Here is an 18,607-nt window from a genome sequence, read left to right on the forward strand (position 1 = left end):
GTTCCTGCCCTTGCCTCCTTGTTGGCTACTGCTGGGCCTTAACTGGCATCTAGGTTGACTACTGCTGTGCCTGCCCTTGACTCCATGTTGGCTACTGCTGGGCCTTTACTGTCATCTAGGTTGACTACTGGTGTGCCTGCCCTTGCCTCCTTGTTGGCTACTGCTGGGCCTTAACTGGCATCTAGGTTGACTTCTGCTGTGCCTGCCCTTTTCTCCATATTGGCTACTGCTGGGCCTTAACTGGCATCTAGGTTGACTACTGGTGTGCCTGTTCTTGCCTTCTTGTTGGCTACTGCTGGGCCTTAACTGGCATCTAGGTTGACTACTGGTGTGCCTGCCCTTGCCTCCATGTTGACTACTGCTGGGCCTTAATTGACCTCCATGTTGACTACTGCTGGGACTTAACTGGCATCCATGTTGACTACTGCTGCTCCTGCCTGGCCTCCATGTTGGCTACTGCTGCTCCTGCTTGGCCTCCATGTTTGCTTCTGCTGCTCCTGCCTGGCCTCCATGTTGGCTACTGCTGATCCTGCCTGCCCTCCATGATGACTACTATTGCTCCTGCCTGTCCTCCATGTTGGCTACTGCTGCTCCTGCCTGGCCTCCATGTTGGCTACTGCTTCTCCTACCTGCCCTCCATGTTGACTACTGTTGCTCCTGCCTGTCCTCCATGTTGGCTACTGCTGCTGCTGCCTGGCCTCCATGTTGGCTACTGCTGATCCTGCCTGGCCTCCATGTTGGCTAATGCTGATCCTGCCTGCCCTCCATGTTGACTACTGTTTCTTCTGCCTGGCCTCCATGTTGGCTACTGTTGCTCCTGCCTGTCCTCCATCCGAAAGTCCGGTCAGATCGAACTTTTGAAAAGATGCAAGTGGCACGGAATGGGATTTGAACCATGCGCGGCACAGGGAGGGATGGAGAGTGGTGAGCGGCAAGGGAAGGGATGGAGAGTGGTGAGTGGCACTGGGAAGGATGGGGAATGGTGAGCGGCACAGGGAGGGATAGCGAGTGGTGAGCGGCACCAGGAGGGATGGAGAGTGGTGAGCGGCACAGGGAGGGACGGAGAATGGTGAGCAGCACAGGGAGGGATAGAGAGTGGTAAGCGGCACCAGGAGAGATGGAGAGTGGTGAGCGGCACCAGGAGGGCTGGAGAGTGGTGAGCGGCAGCGCAAGGGATGGAGAATGGTAAGCAACATTGGGAGGGATGGAGAGTGGCGAGCAGCATGGGAAGCGATGGAGAGTGGTGAGCGGCACCAGGAGGGGTAGAGAGTGGCGAGCGGCACCAGGAGGGATAGAGAGTGATGAGCGGCATGGGGAGGGATGGAGAGTGGTGAGCGGCACTGGGAGGGATGGAGAGTTGTGAGCAGCACAGGGAGGGACAGAGAATGGTGAGCATCACAGGGAGGGATGGAGAGTGATGAGCGGCACCAGGAGGGATGGAGAGTGGTGAGCGGCACGGGGAGGGATGCGAGCAGTACAGGAAGGGATGGGGAGAGATTAGCGGCACAGAGAGGGATGGGGAGAAGTAAGTGACACAGGGAGGGATGTGAGCTGCATTGGACAAGCACCGGGAGGGAGGGGGTGAGCCGTGGCAGGTGGTGGTGAATGGCCTTACTTTCGGGGGGCGCCGCAAGTTTTTGAGTTAAAGGGGAACTCCGGATAAGAAAAGCTTGTTTTCTATTAAGGCTATGTTCACACTACGTAAAACTACGGCCGTTGTTCTCGCCACAGAACTACGGCCGTAGTTTTGAGGGGTGGAACATAGCCCTATTTTCAATGGGATCCCGGCCGGAGCGTACACACATCGTATGCGCTCCGGCCGGGATCCCATGCGGCGCCGGAAAAAACTGACATGTCAGTTTTCTGCGGCCGTAATTCAGTGAATTCTGGCCGCAGAAAGACCTGTCAGTTCACACAGTGAAGCATGCGGCTCCGGCCGCTTGCTTCACTGTGGGCTATAGGAAGCTCTGATGTGGGCGCTCGCTGATGCGCCCGCATCAGAGCTCCAGGGCCGGGATGATCCGGGCTGAGACCGGTCGGGATGATCCGGGCTGAGACCGGCCGTTCCGTGACCCGGCCGGGGTCACGGAACGGCCGGGTGTTCACATAGTGTGAACATAGCCTAAAATTACATTAAAAGTTATATTGATGTGTCTATACAATGTATTACTGTATCTGTACAGTTCTGCCACACTGGTAGCTGATAGAAATCCAGGAAGTGAAAAAAATGGCCCCTGTGCCAATTCACTTTGTCTCCTGCTGCTATCCCCCCCTAGGAGACAAATATTCCATGCCTCTGTCTCACATTGTGTGTGTTTGCTGATGATGCAGACAGGGGCTGATTGTAATGGGTGGGGGCTGTGATTATCGCATGAGGGAAAGCATTGCATTCTGGGAAATTCCAAATCGGGAAGAACAGAAACACAAAACAGAGCAAAAAACCCCCAAACAAATTTTTGGTAGTTTCAAAACTGAGATAGACAGGTAAGTAATGCGTTATGCTTCTTCAGAAGTTTCATTTTTTTTAACCTCTACCTGGAGTTCCCCTTTAAATAAAACAATTCTAGACATCTCCTTTAATATTCTCCTTTTACATCTCACTCACGTTTCCCCCCCTTCAGGATGAACAACTTCAGGATGAATGCCAAGGATTTGGAGAATTTTGCACTCTTGATTATAGACCAGTCTGTGGATCTGATGCTGTTACTAGGGATGAGCGAACTTTTGAACAGTTCGGTTCGGTTCGATCCGGTGAACTTTCGTGAATTTCGGATCGGTTCGAACCAAACCGAAAACGAACCTTGCTCTAACGGCTGAATAATTGCAGCTACAATAGTGGGAGTGTGATAGGGTATAGTTTCGTTTAGTTGCAGTTAATATTACAATGAAAAAAAGTGGGGAAAAAAATTTCCAAAAATAATGAGAAAAAAAAAATAAAAAATAAAAATAATAATAATAATAGGAATAAAATTAATAAAATATAGTGAATAAAAGTGCCAAAATAGTGACAAAAAATATTGAAAAAAAAAAAGTTTGCAAGGAGGATGCGGCAGCACTTGATTGCACTCAGGCCAGTATTGTTGAGAAGAGACAAGTTGAGCAGCAGGAGGAGGCGGCAGCAGTTGATTGATTCCAGTCCAGTATTATTAAGGAGAGGCTACTTGAGGAGGAGGCAGCAGTTGATCGATTACAGGCCAGTATAATTAAAAACAGACTACTAGTGATCAGGGGCGGATTAACTTTACCATAGGCCCTGGGCTGTTCACCAAGCCTGGGCCCCCCCACCCCACTGTAACTATGGAAGCACTAGCCTGGTGTTCATAGTACAGGATAGATAATGTCATGATGTCCTGATTTGTGCAAAATTGCCATAAAAAAACAGTGATTTTTTGCAAATCATGGCAGAAGTGTAGCCAGGAGACAGTACACCATTGAAAGTATAAGTCTTTTTGGGTGGTCATGGGCCCCCCAGGAGCTCAGAGCCCCGGGCTGCCGCCCAAAACGCCCCTATTATAATCCACTACTGCTAGTGATGATTATATTTCTATTTTTGTTCCTCGGCTTACAAAGTTCTGACAAACTAAATCTACCTACTCCTACGAAGCAGGTTCACTGGCCATGATACAATTGCATCTAGGGGGTCACGTGATTGTTTTGAGAAACCAATGTATCGTGTTTTGTTCCTATGTGTATATGCCAAGGTTATTTCGCCATTTTCTGTATTTTCTCATCTGAAGAGTGAAAGCAATTCACTCAATTAGCTTATTTAGAACTGTGAAGGCAAATCGATGGAGGCAAATATGGTTATCGATAAATCACTCATCGACGTTTATGGACTAATCTTACAAGTAAGTATTTGATAACGCCTTGCCATTAATGAGTTAATAAATGTTGACAGGTGGAGTTCTAACAGCTTACCGCTTTTTGGCTTATCATTGTGAGTCTGAGAAGCGATGTGTGTGACAGTTACTTGATGTATTTTTTAGAGTTAGTGTCAAAATTAAATGTACAGGTCTGGTCTTCGAATATATCAGATATCTGTTCTCAATAATGCTTACATTCTGTCCCGGTACTTTACATTGCTTCATTTTATATATGTGTTGTTAAAGGCTCTTTCCTTCCTAATTTATCAATTACAAGTTAGTCATGGATGATCTTTATTTATGAAGAAGCTAAATGTTTATTATGGATTTTTGCCCCCACCCATTGCCCTGTGTGACTACTTTGGTCACCATACATTGCTGATAGTAGTTCACGTCCCTACGAATGTGTGCAATTCCTATGGCTTGCCCATAAGGGTTAGCTCTAAATCGCACTATACATTTATATTTGTTAGGGTACAAACACACACACCGTATACGCAGCAAATACGCAGCAGATCTGCAGCAGATTCGCCCGCCCGTGTGAATATACCCTTATACTAAGGTTGTTGTTGGCATAAATGATTGTGATTAGTGGTCACCAGGGGCGTAACTACCACTATAGCAGCCATAGCGGCTGCTATGGGGCCCGCCGCATCCAGGGGCCCCATGGCCTGCTCCTGCAATACACTGGGCCCCCTGAGCCGTCATCATTTGCAGCATCGGGTGGCCCTGCTGGTTGCCTGGGTTTTGCAAATGTCCCTTTAACTGCAAGCACTCCTGACCAGAGCTAGCAGTTATGTAGTTATGACTTCATTTGACCGTTTAGTGGTCAGTCGGTCAATCAAATGTTTGCTATGGGGCCCAGCCATTTCTAGTTACGCCCCTGGTTGTCACACAGCCTCTGCCCCCCCAACCACTATCCTGTGCTTAATACTATTTCGAGCATGTAATAAAGATATTTTGTGATATATCGGTGTTAGACTATTTTCTGGATATCACAAGTTTTTTACTTCCTATCCCTGCCTATCTCTCCCTCTCTCTACCTCCCTGTAAAAATCTACTTGTTTGCCTATCTATGTGCTTTCCCTCCCTAACTAGCACGGAGCTCCTCTCTCTCTGCAGTCTAGACACACAATGAGAAAGAGCATGGACGCTCAGGCACTTCCTGTTCCTCTAGTGACGTCACACACCTTGATATTCACATAATAAAAGGATAAAAGGGATTATAGGAGTAATAATTCCTTCCATTCTGTGAAAACAATACAGTTTTGCGACGCTTTTGCGGTTTTAATGAACTTCGTCACAAACTTTTTGGAAGTTCGGTTCGGTACCAAACCAAACTTTTTGCAAAGTTCGTAACGAATCTGGTTCGTACCGATTCGGTTCGCTCATCCCTAGCTGTTACCTATCCCAACAAATGTGGTTTTTGCAATGCTAAGAAAAGGTGAGCTTAAAACAGAAAAGACAAAAACCTGGCTCTTTAGTCATACACTTCTAGTAACAATAACAGATCAAAGCACATCACAGAGCTATAAGAAAAGATATTTAAGACTTGATATTTCAGGTAGAATAAAAGTATTTGCTAAATAAACATGTCAGGAGAGGCCACATGTCCTCTTTAAGGTGTTTAGTGTGTGTGGGCCACTTCAGAGGCCATGTGCAGTGGGAATGCGAGAAACTGGAATTTATCAGCAACTAATAGGACAGGATGTTGCTCGCAGGGAGCAGGAGCAGTTAAGCAGTCAGTTTCCTTTTGTAATCTAGCTACACTTTAGCTGTTCTATTTTTTGATATAACCAATACAATTGCTCCAAAGAATTATCCAAAAAAGGGTTGTCCAGTTTTATATAAGGAAATCTTTGTAATGAAAAATTATGCCAAAATCCCCTCTCCTGCTATAGTTTTAAGATCCAGAGGCAGAAAGCTTCAGTATGGTGTAAGGGGTTTTTACAACAGACATCTCTGATTCATTCAAAGGGGTTATTCAGGCTTAGAAAAACATGACCACTTTCTTCTAGAAACAACTTAGTTGCAATACCGCACAAAACGTGAGGACCAGTGTGTCCGAAATGGCAGCTACAGGGGATAGCGATTAGCGAACTTGCCTGATTTCTGGTTCGTATGAACCAGAAATCTCTGCGTCTGATTCCCGATGTCTGCTCGCTCCGTGCACCGGTGGATACAGCGTAAGGAACACCTGGAAAACTGGGATACAGCCATTGGCATTGGCTGTATCCCAGTTTTCTAGGCGTTCCTTATGCTGTATCCACCCACTGCACGGAGTGAGCAGACAGCGTGAATCAGACGCCAAGATTTCTGGTTCATACGAACCAGAAATCCTGCAAGTTCGCTCATCTGTAGCAGGGGATCAGGGTAGGTGAGTGTCACTTTTTTTTTTATTTCTAGTGTGCCCCCAGCCATATGTACATGTTCATGTCCCTTGACAAGCCCTTTAAAGTAATAATTTAATTTAGACAATCATATGGACGAGTACCACTTTGTACATGTACAGCTACAGTATAGTGGGAAATCAATTTCTGTGTAAGGCTTTCCCAGACATTGCTCAGGCTTGGAGAGAGCAGGAAACTAAACATCACTGTGGTGTGTAAACAGAGAGGCACAATTTGGGAGATGCCACAGGCATGATTTTCTTTTTTAATTTCATTCATTGTAAAGTCCCTATTATTTGTTATGAATGTTATGAGAGTTACCTAAAATTAATAATGATAGAGAAACACTTTAATTTTCTGGTAGCACAATATACAAATATCATACTCTGTGACCCCCTGTGTCAGCATTGTTTTCAATCTCACTCTCATTTTTTCACTCGTTTAGGATGAATGCCAAGGATTTGGAGAAATTTGCACTCTAGAGTATAGACCAGTTTGTGGATCTGATGCTGTTACCTATCCCAACAAATGTGTTTTTTGCAATGCTGAGAAAAGGTGAGCTTAAAAACAGAAAGGACACAAGTATCAATCACTGTTAAAACCTAAGATGCACTTTTTGAGCTAATAAATAAATATGCATAAATTTAAATAGAAAAGGATAAGATAGGAAACTTTAAATTCTCCAAACAAGGGGTATACTGGTGAAACAAAATTAATTTCAAATCAAGCAGTGTCAGAAAGATATACAGATTTGTAAATAACTTCTATTTACTGTAATACACTCAAGCCTTCCAGTACTTATCAGCTGCTGTATGTCCTGCAGAAAGTGGTATATTGACAGTCTGACACTGTGCTCACAGTTGCCACCTCTGCAAGAGAGGTTTTATATGGTAATTTGCTACTACTCTGGACAGTTCCTGACATGGAAAGAGGTAGCAGCAGAGAACACCATGTCAGACTGGAAATACATCACTTCCTGCAGGACATTCAGGATCTGATAAGTACTGGAAGACAAGATTTTTAAATAGAAGTCATTTACAAATCTGTATAACTTTTTGGCACCAGCTCATGTATTTTTTTGGGGGTGAGTGTGCATTAAGAAAATTGGTAGAGTGCTTCTTTAACCCCTAGACGACCTAGGACGTACCGGTACATCCTGGAAGTCTGTGCCCAGATGACCCTGGACGTACCGGTACGTCCTGAGCTATAAAGCGCACTCCGGAGCGGACCGCACTTCATAGCAGGTGGGGGCCGGCTGCTAATTGCCTCACCGTTAATGACACGCTGCAGCATGACATTAACTCCTTAACCCTTTAAGGACGTGGCCCATTTTCGTTTTTACGTTTTCGTTTTTTCCTCCTTGTGTTTAAAAGGTCATAGCACTTGCATTTTTCCACCTAGAAACCCACATGACCCCTTATTTTTTGCGTCACTAATTGTACTTTGCAATTACAGGCTGAATTTTTGCATAAAGTACACTGCGAAACCAGAAAAAAATTCAAAGTGTGGTGAAATTGAAAAAAAAACGCATTTCTTTTATTTGGGGGAAATGTGTTTTTACGCCATTCGCCCTGGGGTAAAACTGACTTGTTATGCATGTTCCTCAAGTTGTTACGATTAAAACGATATATAACATGTATAACTTATATTGTATCTGATGGCCTGTAAAAAATTCAAACCGTTGTTAACCAATATAAGTTCCTTAAAATCGCTCCATTCCCAGGCTTATAGCGCTTTTATCCTTTGGTCTATGGGGCTGTGCGAGGTGTCATTTTTTGCGCCATGATGTGATCTTTCTATCGGTACCTTGATTGCCCATATACGTCTTTTTGATCGCTTTTTATTAAATTTTTTCTGCATTTGATGCGACCAAAAATGCGCAATTTTGCACTTTGGGATTTTTTTGCGCTGACGCCGTTTACCGTACGAGATCAGGAATGTGATTAATCAATAGTTTGGGCGATTACGCACGCGGCGATAGCAAACATGTTTATTTATTTATTTGTTTACTTTTATTTATAACCTGGGAAAAGGGGGGTGATTCAGACTTTTATTAGGGGAGGGGGCTTTTTACTATTAACAACACTTTATTTTTTTTTTTTACACATATACTAGAAGCCCCCCTGGGGGACTTCTAGTATATACACTGTGATCTCTCATTGAGATCTCTGCAGCATAGATATGCTGCAGAGATCCATGAGATCGGCACTCGTTTGCTTTCGGCTGCTGCAGCCGAAAACGAACGAGTGCCGAGCCGAGGACGGCGCCATCTTGGACGCGTCCCCGGCCGGCATCAGTAACGGAGATCGCTCCTCCGGGACAAGGTCCCGGAGGAGCGATCTCCCCCACTAGACCCCAGGGAAACGTTGCCTCCGGTAATCGGAGGCAGCTGTCAACTTTGACAGCTGCCTCCGATTAGCTAATTAGCGGGCGCGGTCCCGTGCTACTCGCGGCACCCGGGATCGCGGCACTTCAAAGCGGGGCCGCCGCGCGGCGCCGCTTTGAAGTGCAAGTGAGGACATATGACGTAGGGGTACGTCATATGTCCTTAAGAGGTTAAACGCCGCGATCGCGGTGCGGCTGCGGCGTTTAAGTATAGGTGACAGGTGGAGTCCCCTGTCACTTACCAGTCGGTAACACTGCGGGGGTCCCGATCTTTAAAACGGACCGCCGGAGGTCTCTTACCTGCCTCCGCGCGGTCCGATCGGAGATCTGTTCTCTAAGCCTGCATAGGCAGGCTCAATGAGCAGAGCGCCGATAACACTGATCAATGCTATGCCTATGGCATAGCAGTGATCAGTGATGAAAATAAAAGTAATGAATGCACGAGTCCCCCAAAGGGACTTAAAATGTATAAAAAAAAAGTTAAAATCACTAACACACTATCCCTAAGACCTTCCCCCAATAAAAGTTTAAATCACCCCCCTTTCCCATTATATAAATAAAATATATAAAAATAAATGAATAAATAAACATATAATATACCCTAGCGTGCGTAATTCTCCAATCTATTAAAATATAACAAGCGTCATTGCGACCGGTGAACGGCGTACACGAAAAGAGGGGAAAAAGTGCACGGATTACCAATTTTATGTTACTATATATATATATATATATATATATATTAAAAAAATCTATAAAAAGTGATCGAGATGTCCGATCTTCACAAATATGGTGTTAATAAAAACTAGAGATCATGTTGGAAAAAATTTCATCTCATACAGCCCCGTAGGTGAAAAAATAAAACTGTTATAAGCGTCACAATAGGCCCAATTTATTAATAACTAATTGCCAAAAAAAAGGATTTCATAAAAAAAAATATATAACATTAGAGAATCTGTATAACCTGCATATGGTTGTGTTCGGACTGACCTATAGAGTAATAGGATCATGTTGCTTTTACCATATAGTGCATTACGTAGACACAGGAACCCCCCAAACGTTACCATATTGCATTCTTTTTTATGATTTCACCTATTTATATCTTCATAAATAATATATTTGGGATTCTGTCATGCATGTTATGGTAAAATGAAAGACTCCATTACAAAGTGCAACTATTCCTGTAAAAAAAAAGCCCTTACATGGCCTTGTAGATAGAAAACTGAAAGTGCTAGAGCTCTTAGAAGGGGAGGAGGACAAAACAAAAGCGCAAAGATCAAAATTTTTGCGGTCCACTGGGTCATTTTGGGCCTGGTCCTCAAAGGGTTAAACTGTCACTGTCGTCAAAATTTTTATTGCAGAAATTAATAGTTAAGGCGATTTTAAGAAACTTTGTAATTGGGTTTATTAGCCAAAAAAATAATTTTTATCATGAAAAAGCAGTTTGAAGCTCTCCCTCTGTCTTTATGGTCTTCCTAAGGAGAGAGAAAGTAGAGGCAGCAAAACAGGACAAGAAAGAGTTAATTTACATTCACATCAGGGGCTCTCTCTTCTGACAGTCACCACTGACCTCTGAATAGCACTGTGAATAGCTCCCCCGCTGTGCAACCCTTTGTTCCAGACAGATCCGACTGATAGACCAGACAGATCCGACTGATAGACCAGACAGATCCGACTGATGAAGAAACAGTCTGATTCTGAGCAGTGGATGACATAAAGGAGAGGAGGGGGACCTGGGAAAAGGCTTTTTACATGCAGATAATGGCAGATTTGGCTAATAAACCCAATTACAAAGTTTCTTAAAATCGCCTGGACTATTGATTTCTGCAAAAAAAAAAAAAAAAAAAAAAAAACGACAGTGACTCTTTAAACAAATTTCAAAGGGTGTTCCCATCTCAGATAATCATGGCTTCCTGGCCTGAGGTAGCCAGGAAGCTGAAGGTGATGATTTATGCAATTTGCATAACTCCCATACATGTTAATGAAAGTTGCATAAATGGTGTTGCTCTGTGAGCTATGCTGTTTACGTATATTTGCCATGATTATGTTAACATTAATACAATTTTTCATATTTAATTGCAGGAATGCCGACCTAGCACTTGTGTCTGAAGGGACATGTGAATCAAAGGTTAACTGTTTCATTATTTTTTTTTGTTTTATATCCTATGTCTTCAAACTATTACCTCTGCTAAACAATTACTATTAACCTCTGCTTATGTTCCACTCCTGGTATGGTTAACAGCATTCAGTTTTGTTGTAACCTTCATACACATCTGATGTGATTTTTCATCACACATTTATTGGTTTTGATTCACTTGGTCCATCTTGCATTTGTTTCTTCAAGGGGTTGGTCACTTTAAAGTAAAATAGTTCAGTGTACAGTATTGTACAGTGTAATAAGTGTACTCACTGCACTTACTGACAGCAACTCCACTGCCACATTTGAGGCTTCAAACATAAAATGTGTAAATTTTTTTTTTTTTTTTTTGTGAAGAATCAACAACAAGTGGGACACAATCGTGAAGTAGAACGAAATTTATTGGTTCGTTTAAACTTTTTTAACAAAAACTGTAAAATTGAGCATGCAAAATTATTCAGTCCTTTTGCATTAACACTTTGTAGCACCACCTTTTGCTGCAATTACAGCTGCAAGTCGATTGGGGTATGTCTCTATCAGTTTGCACATCAAGAGACTGAAATTCTTGCCCATTCTTTCTTGCATAACAACTGGAACTCAGTGAGGTTGGATGGAGAGCGTTTGGGAACAGCAGTTTTCAGCTCTTTCCACAGATTCTCGATTGGATTCAGTTCTGGACTTTGACTTGGCCATTCTAACTAGGGATGGTCCGAACCGAGTTAGGTTCGGGTTCGTATGAACCTGAACTCTCAGCAATGATTCCCGCTGTCTGCTCTCTCCGTGGAGAGGGTGGATACAGCGGGAGGACGGTCTAGAAAACTGGGATACAGCCATAGCCATAGGCTGTATCCCAGTTTTCCAGGCGGTCCTCCCGCTGTATCCACCCGCTGCACGGAGTGGGCAGACAGCGGGAATCTGATACGTTTATTTGTGAACCATTCTATTGTAGAGTTTGCCTTATGTTTTGGATCATTGTCTTGTTGGAAGATAAATCTCCATCCCAGTCTCAGTCTGAAGGAAACCAGGTCCAAACCATGATGCTGCCAACACAATGTTTGACAGTTTGGATGGTGTGTTCAGGGTGATGAGCTGTGTTGCTTTTACGCCAAAAATATTGTTTTGCATTGTGGCCAAAAAGTTGGATTATGGTTTTATGTGAGCAGAGCACCTTCTTCCACATGTTTGGTGTCTCCCAATGTTTGGTGGCTTGTGGCAAACTTTAAACAAGAATTTTTATGGGTATCTTTGAGAAATGGCTTTCTTCTTGCCACTCTTCCATAAAGGCCAGATTTGTGCAGTGTACGACTGATTGTTGTCCTATAAACAGACTCTCCCACCTCAGCTGTAGATCTCTGCAGTTCATCCAGAGGGATCATGGGCCTCTTGGCTGCATCTCTGATCAGTCTTCTCCGTGTTCGTGATGAAAGGTTAGAGGGACAGCTGGTCTTGGTGGATTTTCAGTGGTCTCATACGCCTTCCGTTTTAATGTGATCGCTTGCACAGTTGTTCTTGAGATGTTTAAAGCTTGAGAAATATTTTTGTATCCAAATCTGGCTTTATACTTTTCCACAAGAGTATCTGGGACCTGCCTGTTCCTTGGTTTTCATGATGCCCTCTGCGCTTTAAACAGGACCCTGAGACTATCACAGAGCAGGTGCATTTATACGGAGACTTGATTAAACAAAGGTAGATTCTATTTATCATCATCAGTCATTTAGGACTACTCCTGGAGGGAGTTTGCTGCACTGAAAAGGGGCAGAATAATTTTGCACGCCCTACTTTTCAGGTTTTTATATGTTAAAAGAGTTTAAAAGATCAAATAAATTTTGTTCCATTTCACAATTGTGTCCCACTTGTTGATTCTTCATTGAAAAATTAAAAATTTTTCTTTATGTATAAAACCTGCAATGTGGCAAAAGGTTGAAAAGTTCAAGGGGGCCAAATACTTTCACAAGGCACTGTATATTACTTCTTACAGACCCTTAAAATCTTTATTATTATTATTATTATTATTATTATTATTTATTTATAAAGCGCCCTTAGTTCCAGAGCGCTATACAATAGATAGGCAACAGGCAGGAACAATACAAGATCAGAAAAGATCTTTTTTTTTCTGTGTTAAAGCATAAAATTCGCACTTTTTTAGAGAGACAGAATTCCAATTCATTCATTATGACGCTCTACATTACAATGTTTATTACCTTACTAACAAGCATTTAGTGAATCACTACTGCTGTACCTTGTGATTATTTGCTTGGTTACAAAAAATTTTCTTTTCTTTTGTCTTGTGACCAACACGTACAATGAAGGCTGATTCACTTGAGGAGGTTGAATTTTAAATGTTTAGAAAACCTGTATATGAAAAGTCACATGGACGAGTTTAGTGCAACTGAAATGAGAGAATTAATCTCTGCCTTATGTATGGCTGTCCCATACATTGCACTGGCAGAGAGAGAGCAGGGAAGGTGATGTACACACTGAACACCACTGCAATGTATACACCAAGCAGCACTAAGCTCTGTAAAATGCTACAGGGAGAAAGAGCTCATCAGCAGCATACCCCATAAATTTTCTGATAGCACAGTAAAAAACTTTGTGACCCTCTGTGTCAACAGTATTTTACATCTTGCTTCCTCACCCTTTCAGGATGAACAGCTTGTGGATGAATGCCAAGGATATGGGAAAGTGTGCCCTAGAATTTATTTACCAGTCTGTGGATCTGATGCTGTTACCTATCCCAACAAATGTGTTTTTTGCAGTGCTAAGAAAAGGTGAGTGTTTCAGAGAGAAAACTGAAAGGACATAAACTTGAGTATTGTTTCCTTGTCAAAAAGACAGGAAGACATGCAAACTAGTAGTTAAAAGATAATAGACTCCAAACAAATCACCACATGGCCTGTATTCTGTCTGTGCACCGTCACCCAGGGCCAACCATAGGGTAGTTGGTGCCCTGTGTAGAATTTACTGTGTGCAGCCCCAATGTATAGATCGCTGTGTGCTGACCCAATAGTATAGACCCCTGGTATGCTGCCCTCTCAGTAGTATATACACCTTGTGTGCTGTCCTCAGTAGTATATACCCCTTGTGTGCTTCTCCCAGTAGTATATCAACAGAGGGTGCTGATGTCGGCCCTGTAGGGGGTGGCATGGATGGGTAAGTAGATTAATTATTTACCCTTCCCAATGGGTCGCACATAAGTAAGGCCAGCCCTGCTTACACTGTGGTTAAATAATACACCCCGGCTTATTACAAAGCAGAGTAGAATTTGCAGCACTTTATTTGATCAAAAATAAAAATCATGATGTATTAACCAATATGTGCAGACTGTGGACCTATTACACATGATGATTATTGTGACGTTATATGGTTCAAATTTGAACAAACCGTTTTGTGTAAATGCTGGCAACGATCAAACAACCAACAAGAAATCATCCATGTGTCGTTGATCGTTGATTTTTTGCAGACACCAAAATGATTGAAATAACATTAAAAAAAGTTATTGCCCTGGAATAGTCACTATTAGTAACAGCTAACTTGAAAACAGGACCTATAAGGTCAAGGAGTATCCTTAGTCATGTTTATCACTCATGCCAATGATAATGTATAGAAAATGTTATAAAAAGGATTACAGTCAGAAAACATTACCAGATTAGAATAAGGAATATCTGGTTCAAAAAAAAAAAAAAGGCAATCCATGGCCTTTTAAAGAGGATGTGTGGTCTCTCCTGACCTGTCTGTTTTATTAAGCACTTCAACCAAATAGATGTTCAACCAAAAGTATTGATACCATTTCAATGTCTTTAATTGCAGAAAGGCCAACCTAGTGCTTGTATCTGAAGAGAAATGTGAACAAAAGGTAACCCCCCCTCCAATTTTTTCATCACATTAAATTTAAAGCCCTATTATTCATCATGAATGACTTACTAAGAAAAAATTCTGGACAACCCATATAATGGTTTTATATTGTCCTACTAAGAAATTCAACTTTGTGACCCTCTGTGTCAGCAGTGTTTTACATCTCACTCATTCAGGATGAACAACTTCAGGATGAATGCCTAGGATTTGGAGAAATTTGCACTTTAGATTATAGACCAGTCTGTGGATCTGATTCTCATACCTATCCCAACAAATGTGGTTTTTGTGGTGCTAAGAGAAGGTGAGTGAAAGAACGCAGGTTTTATAGATATTAGTCACTGGGGTTATGCCTGTGCCTATGCCACAACGTATGGCTTAAGAAGCAGTTTTTGAATTAATAAACCTGTATGATGGAGAAAGATCAGAGACAGTAATATATACAGATAGTTAAAGATATGAGACTCCAAGCACAATTCTACAAACAAGTCACCAAAAGGTCCTATGTTTTGTATATACATACCTATACAGTATTAACATAGGCAAATAATGCAGCATATTGCACAACCTACAGTATGTAAGTTAAGTAAATGTTATATTCTGCTGGTGTGTACTGCAGCTCACTATCCAGGAATGTTATATGCTGCACAGCTCTGCAGGTTACTTTATAATTACTCATAATTTTATATACATAAATAACTATGTTACAGAAGCCACAGAATGAACTAGACAAGATCACAAAGCAGATTCTTACGGTGGTTGTTTCAAGATTAGGCAATAGATTAGATAGCATTGTCTTGGTGACAGATTCCCTTTAAGAAGACTCACTAGCCCTGCAGATCACACTAGAGAGTTTCATTAATTTGGCGTAAACCAGCAGAATGCTGGAACCAACTGCTACACACCCCAATATACATCAGCATCCCATTCCTCAACAGATGCTAATGGATGCCTGTGATGGACAGTGTAAATGTGGTGTGTGGGGGGGGTTAATGTATAGGATCGTACTATGTAATAAGGGCCCTATTACACGGGCCGATAATAAACAGTTAATGCACGCCGATCTGCTAAATGGGCACTCATTTACTGAGCTATTGCACGGGCCGATTATCGGGCAACAAGGGCTGCATGGACATTGTAAGTGATGTCCGTGCAGCCCTTGCATTCAGTGTAAAAAAATAACCTTACCACATTCCCGGGTGTCCTCGCAGGCCTTCCATGCTGCGTGCAGCTCTGCCTCTGCTCTGCCAGTCCGCCGGCCACTAAGCCAATCACTTGTCGAGACAGGCCATTGATTGGCTGAGTGGCCAGTCTCGGACGATGATTAGCTGAGCGGCTGCGGCCTGTCACTGCAAAGACCAGAGAAGAAGTAGAGTTGCACACAGCACGGAAGGCCTCTGAGGATGCCTAAGAAAGCGGTAAGATGAGTTAATAATTATTATTTTACGCTATAATCATCAGCCACCGGCCGCGCATTGCTATTACGCGTAGCGATGTGTGGTTGGGGCCCAATTATTTTAGCTGAACCGATGATCGTTTCATCGGCTGATCGTTCTCTTTATTACAAGGAGCGATAATCAGCCAAATCGGCCTGACTCAGCCGATTATTGCTCCGTGTAATAGGGCCCTAATATTATATTGTTATGCAGTGTCCCAGAACAGAAGATTTGCTCTTAACTGTATGTCTGCACCTGTATTCTGACTGTTCCTGTTCTAGAAAGGTAATGCCACTGCAAACTGGTTATGTTATGTCACCCCCTCAGTGTTCAAGTCTGGTATTTCTCCTATTTTACTATATATATTCATTTACCTGGTATTCAATGGTGTGGTGATGCAATTGGCTTGACTTCCCCGGCTGCCATAGTAACCCCTATAGCCGTCGAGCTTTGGCTGGGGTTAGTTTAGTCACTTCCTGTCTACCTCAGACCTTCTCTCCACCTTCAGGGGAGAAGGATGTGTGCTCTGCTGCTCCTTAGGGAGAAGGCCGCAACCCTGCGGTACCCGCTCAGGGCTGTCCAGAAGTATTCCGGTCCAGTCGGGACCTTCCAGATTCTCAAAATTCTCAGACTCACTAAAGATCTGGGTGTCGTTCTCCAACCACTACTCCTCTCATCATTTATTCTCATCAACAGCAAGTATTTAGTTCAGTCTATTCCGCTCAGTATCATTCTCCGGGACTGCTACTCCCATCATCCAGTTTCCTCTCGCTCAAAGTAACGCTATCATCACAGCCTATTGCAACATCACCCATTTCTCAGTTATACTCAAGCTTGCCTCAATCTTGGTTGCATCCAGAGAGACTGTTGCCATTGACTACTACCGTTATAATAAACGCACAACTACCGTTGTTTCTGAACCCTGGCATTGGTCTAGTTGGTGCCTTGACTAGGAGCAACGAAGAATTGCTCGGGCCCCGCATGGTCAGGACCCCGTGGGTTAGTCAGCTCCCCTCGTGCCAATACCGTGACCTGACAACTGACTACCCGGGTGTTCCCGACTACTACTACCCTCAGCGGGAAGCCCCAGTGCAGAAAGCAAGCGTCATACATCTGCAATTTAAGAAAAATAAACCATATCCTATCAAACACATGAAGACACAATTATGCCATATATAAATGTGTAAACTTTATTGATTAAAACAGGATTACAAAATGAATCATACACAAGAAAAGCAGCACACCAGACTCACAAAAGTAACAGTCACATAAAGGGTTAATATCCTGCTCTGAGATGACCTCTCTCTATATTATAATTGCAAGATCCACCCCATATATGCAGGTAGACCTGCTACCAAATATTAAACTGTGATCAAAACGTGTTCACATGAGCCTGCATATATGGGGAAGAAATAATGCTAAGTGCAACAAAAATTATTGATAACGGAGGAAGGAAAACTAAAGAATGTATCCATAACATGACTAGTCTGGGATGCTGCCACAACTCCCAATGTTTTGGGAAAAAAAAAAAAAGAAGAAGAATTTTAAGTAATATGCAGGGAGGCAAAAACAGCAAGAGAAAAAAATCTTTCTGTCCAAAAATAATATATAGAAAACCTCTAATAAAATAAATGCCCAGAAAATGAGTGTCAATGATACTAACAACATGGTTTGTGGCCTGTACTAAGATATCAATGTAAAATGAGTATAATGAAAAATCTGATGCTTAAAATTTTCTTTTTGCTTCTTTTTTGTAGGAATGCTGGGTTGTATCTCATTTCAGAAGGAGAATGTCCACAAATTTGATATTAATCCACGCTGTTTATTTACACTTCCTGTGATATGAAGACCCAAATTGCAATAAATGGAAAGACATAACACTGTTCAATTCTATTAAATTTACCAATTTGGTTGTTACTACATGCATGTGTTTAAAATACATTAGAAAAACTGTATGTAAAAAATGCTTGCATTTTGTGCCTTTTGATCAATGCTCTTTATTATCGCTGAGAAAAACATGGGCATTTTCAAAACACCATAATTTTTGCATGCATTTTTAAGGTGTTGTCAAACTCTTTACAATCCTTCCAAATAAAAAAAAAATGATATAGGAATAATTAAAGGTGATTTATGAATATTATTAACTATGACAGTTATGGTATCTTATTATTATTAAGGGTACAAACTCACTGGGTGGGTCTGCAGCAAGTTTCTCGCTGTGAATTCGCATCGAGATGCGCTGCGCATCCCTGCGCTGTGCATCCCTGCCCTGTACAGTCTATGGGCAGACAAACTCACAGCAGGATGCACATCCCACTGTGAGTTTGTCAGCAGCCCGCCCCGGTAACCCCCGCCGGCTGGAGCGTATATATCACCAGGTTCCCACTCCGGCTTGCTTCGGGGGTTCCCGGCACGTCCCGCTAAGCCAATCAGTGCGCTACCCCGCCGCAGCGCACTGATTGGCTGAGCGGAATGTAAAGACACTGGAAGCCCCGAAGCAAGCCGGAACGGGGACCCGGTGATGTATATGCTATAGACGTGTCACTG

At 42.7% G+C, this 18,607-nt stretch overlaps 1 protein-coding gene across 1 annotated transcript in view; it reads left to right on the top strand.

The window, feature by feature from the left end:
- The window catches only part of LOC138793787 (serine protease inhibitor dipetalogastin-like), a 45,127-nt gene extending 26,927 nt beyond the window's left edge, over nt 1-18,200 (top strand). The window contains exons 9-14 of the mRNA XM_069972479.1: nt 6,699-6,808; nt 10,718-10,763; nt 13,419-13,543; nt 14,583-14,628; nt 14,804-14,928; nt 17,818-18,200. Coding sequence (XP_069828580.1) covers nt 6,699-6,808; nt 10,718-10,763; nt 13,419-13,543; nt 14,583-14,628; nt 14,804-14,928; nt 17,818-17,866 — 501 coding nt within the window. The 3' untranslated portion in view covers nt 17,867-18,200. The remainder of the gene's footprint in view (nt 1-6,698; nt 6,809-10,717; nt 10,764-13,418; nt 13,544-14,582; nt 14,629-14,803; nt 14,929-17,817) is intronic.
- Nucleotides 18,201-18,607: the final 407 nt, after the last annotated feature.

The sequence above is a fragment of the Dendropsophus ebraccatus genome, chromosome 1, assembly GCF_027789765.1.
Source record: "Dendropsophus ebraccatus isolate aDenEbr1 chromosome 1, aDenEbr1.pat, whole genome shotgun sequence".
In the NCBI taxonomy this organism is placed as follows: domain Eukaryota; kingdom Metazoa; phylum Chordata; class Amphibia; order Anura; family Hylidae; genus Dendropsophus; species Dendropsophus ebraccatus.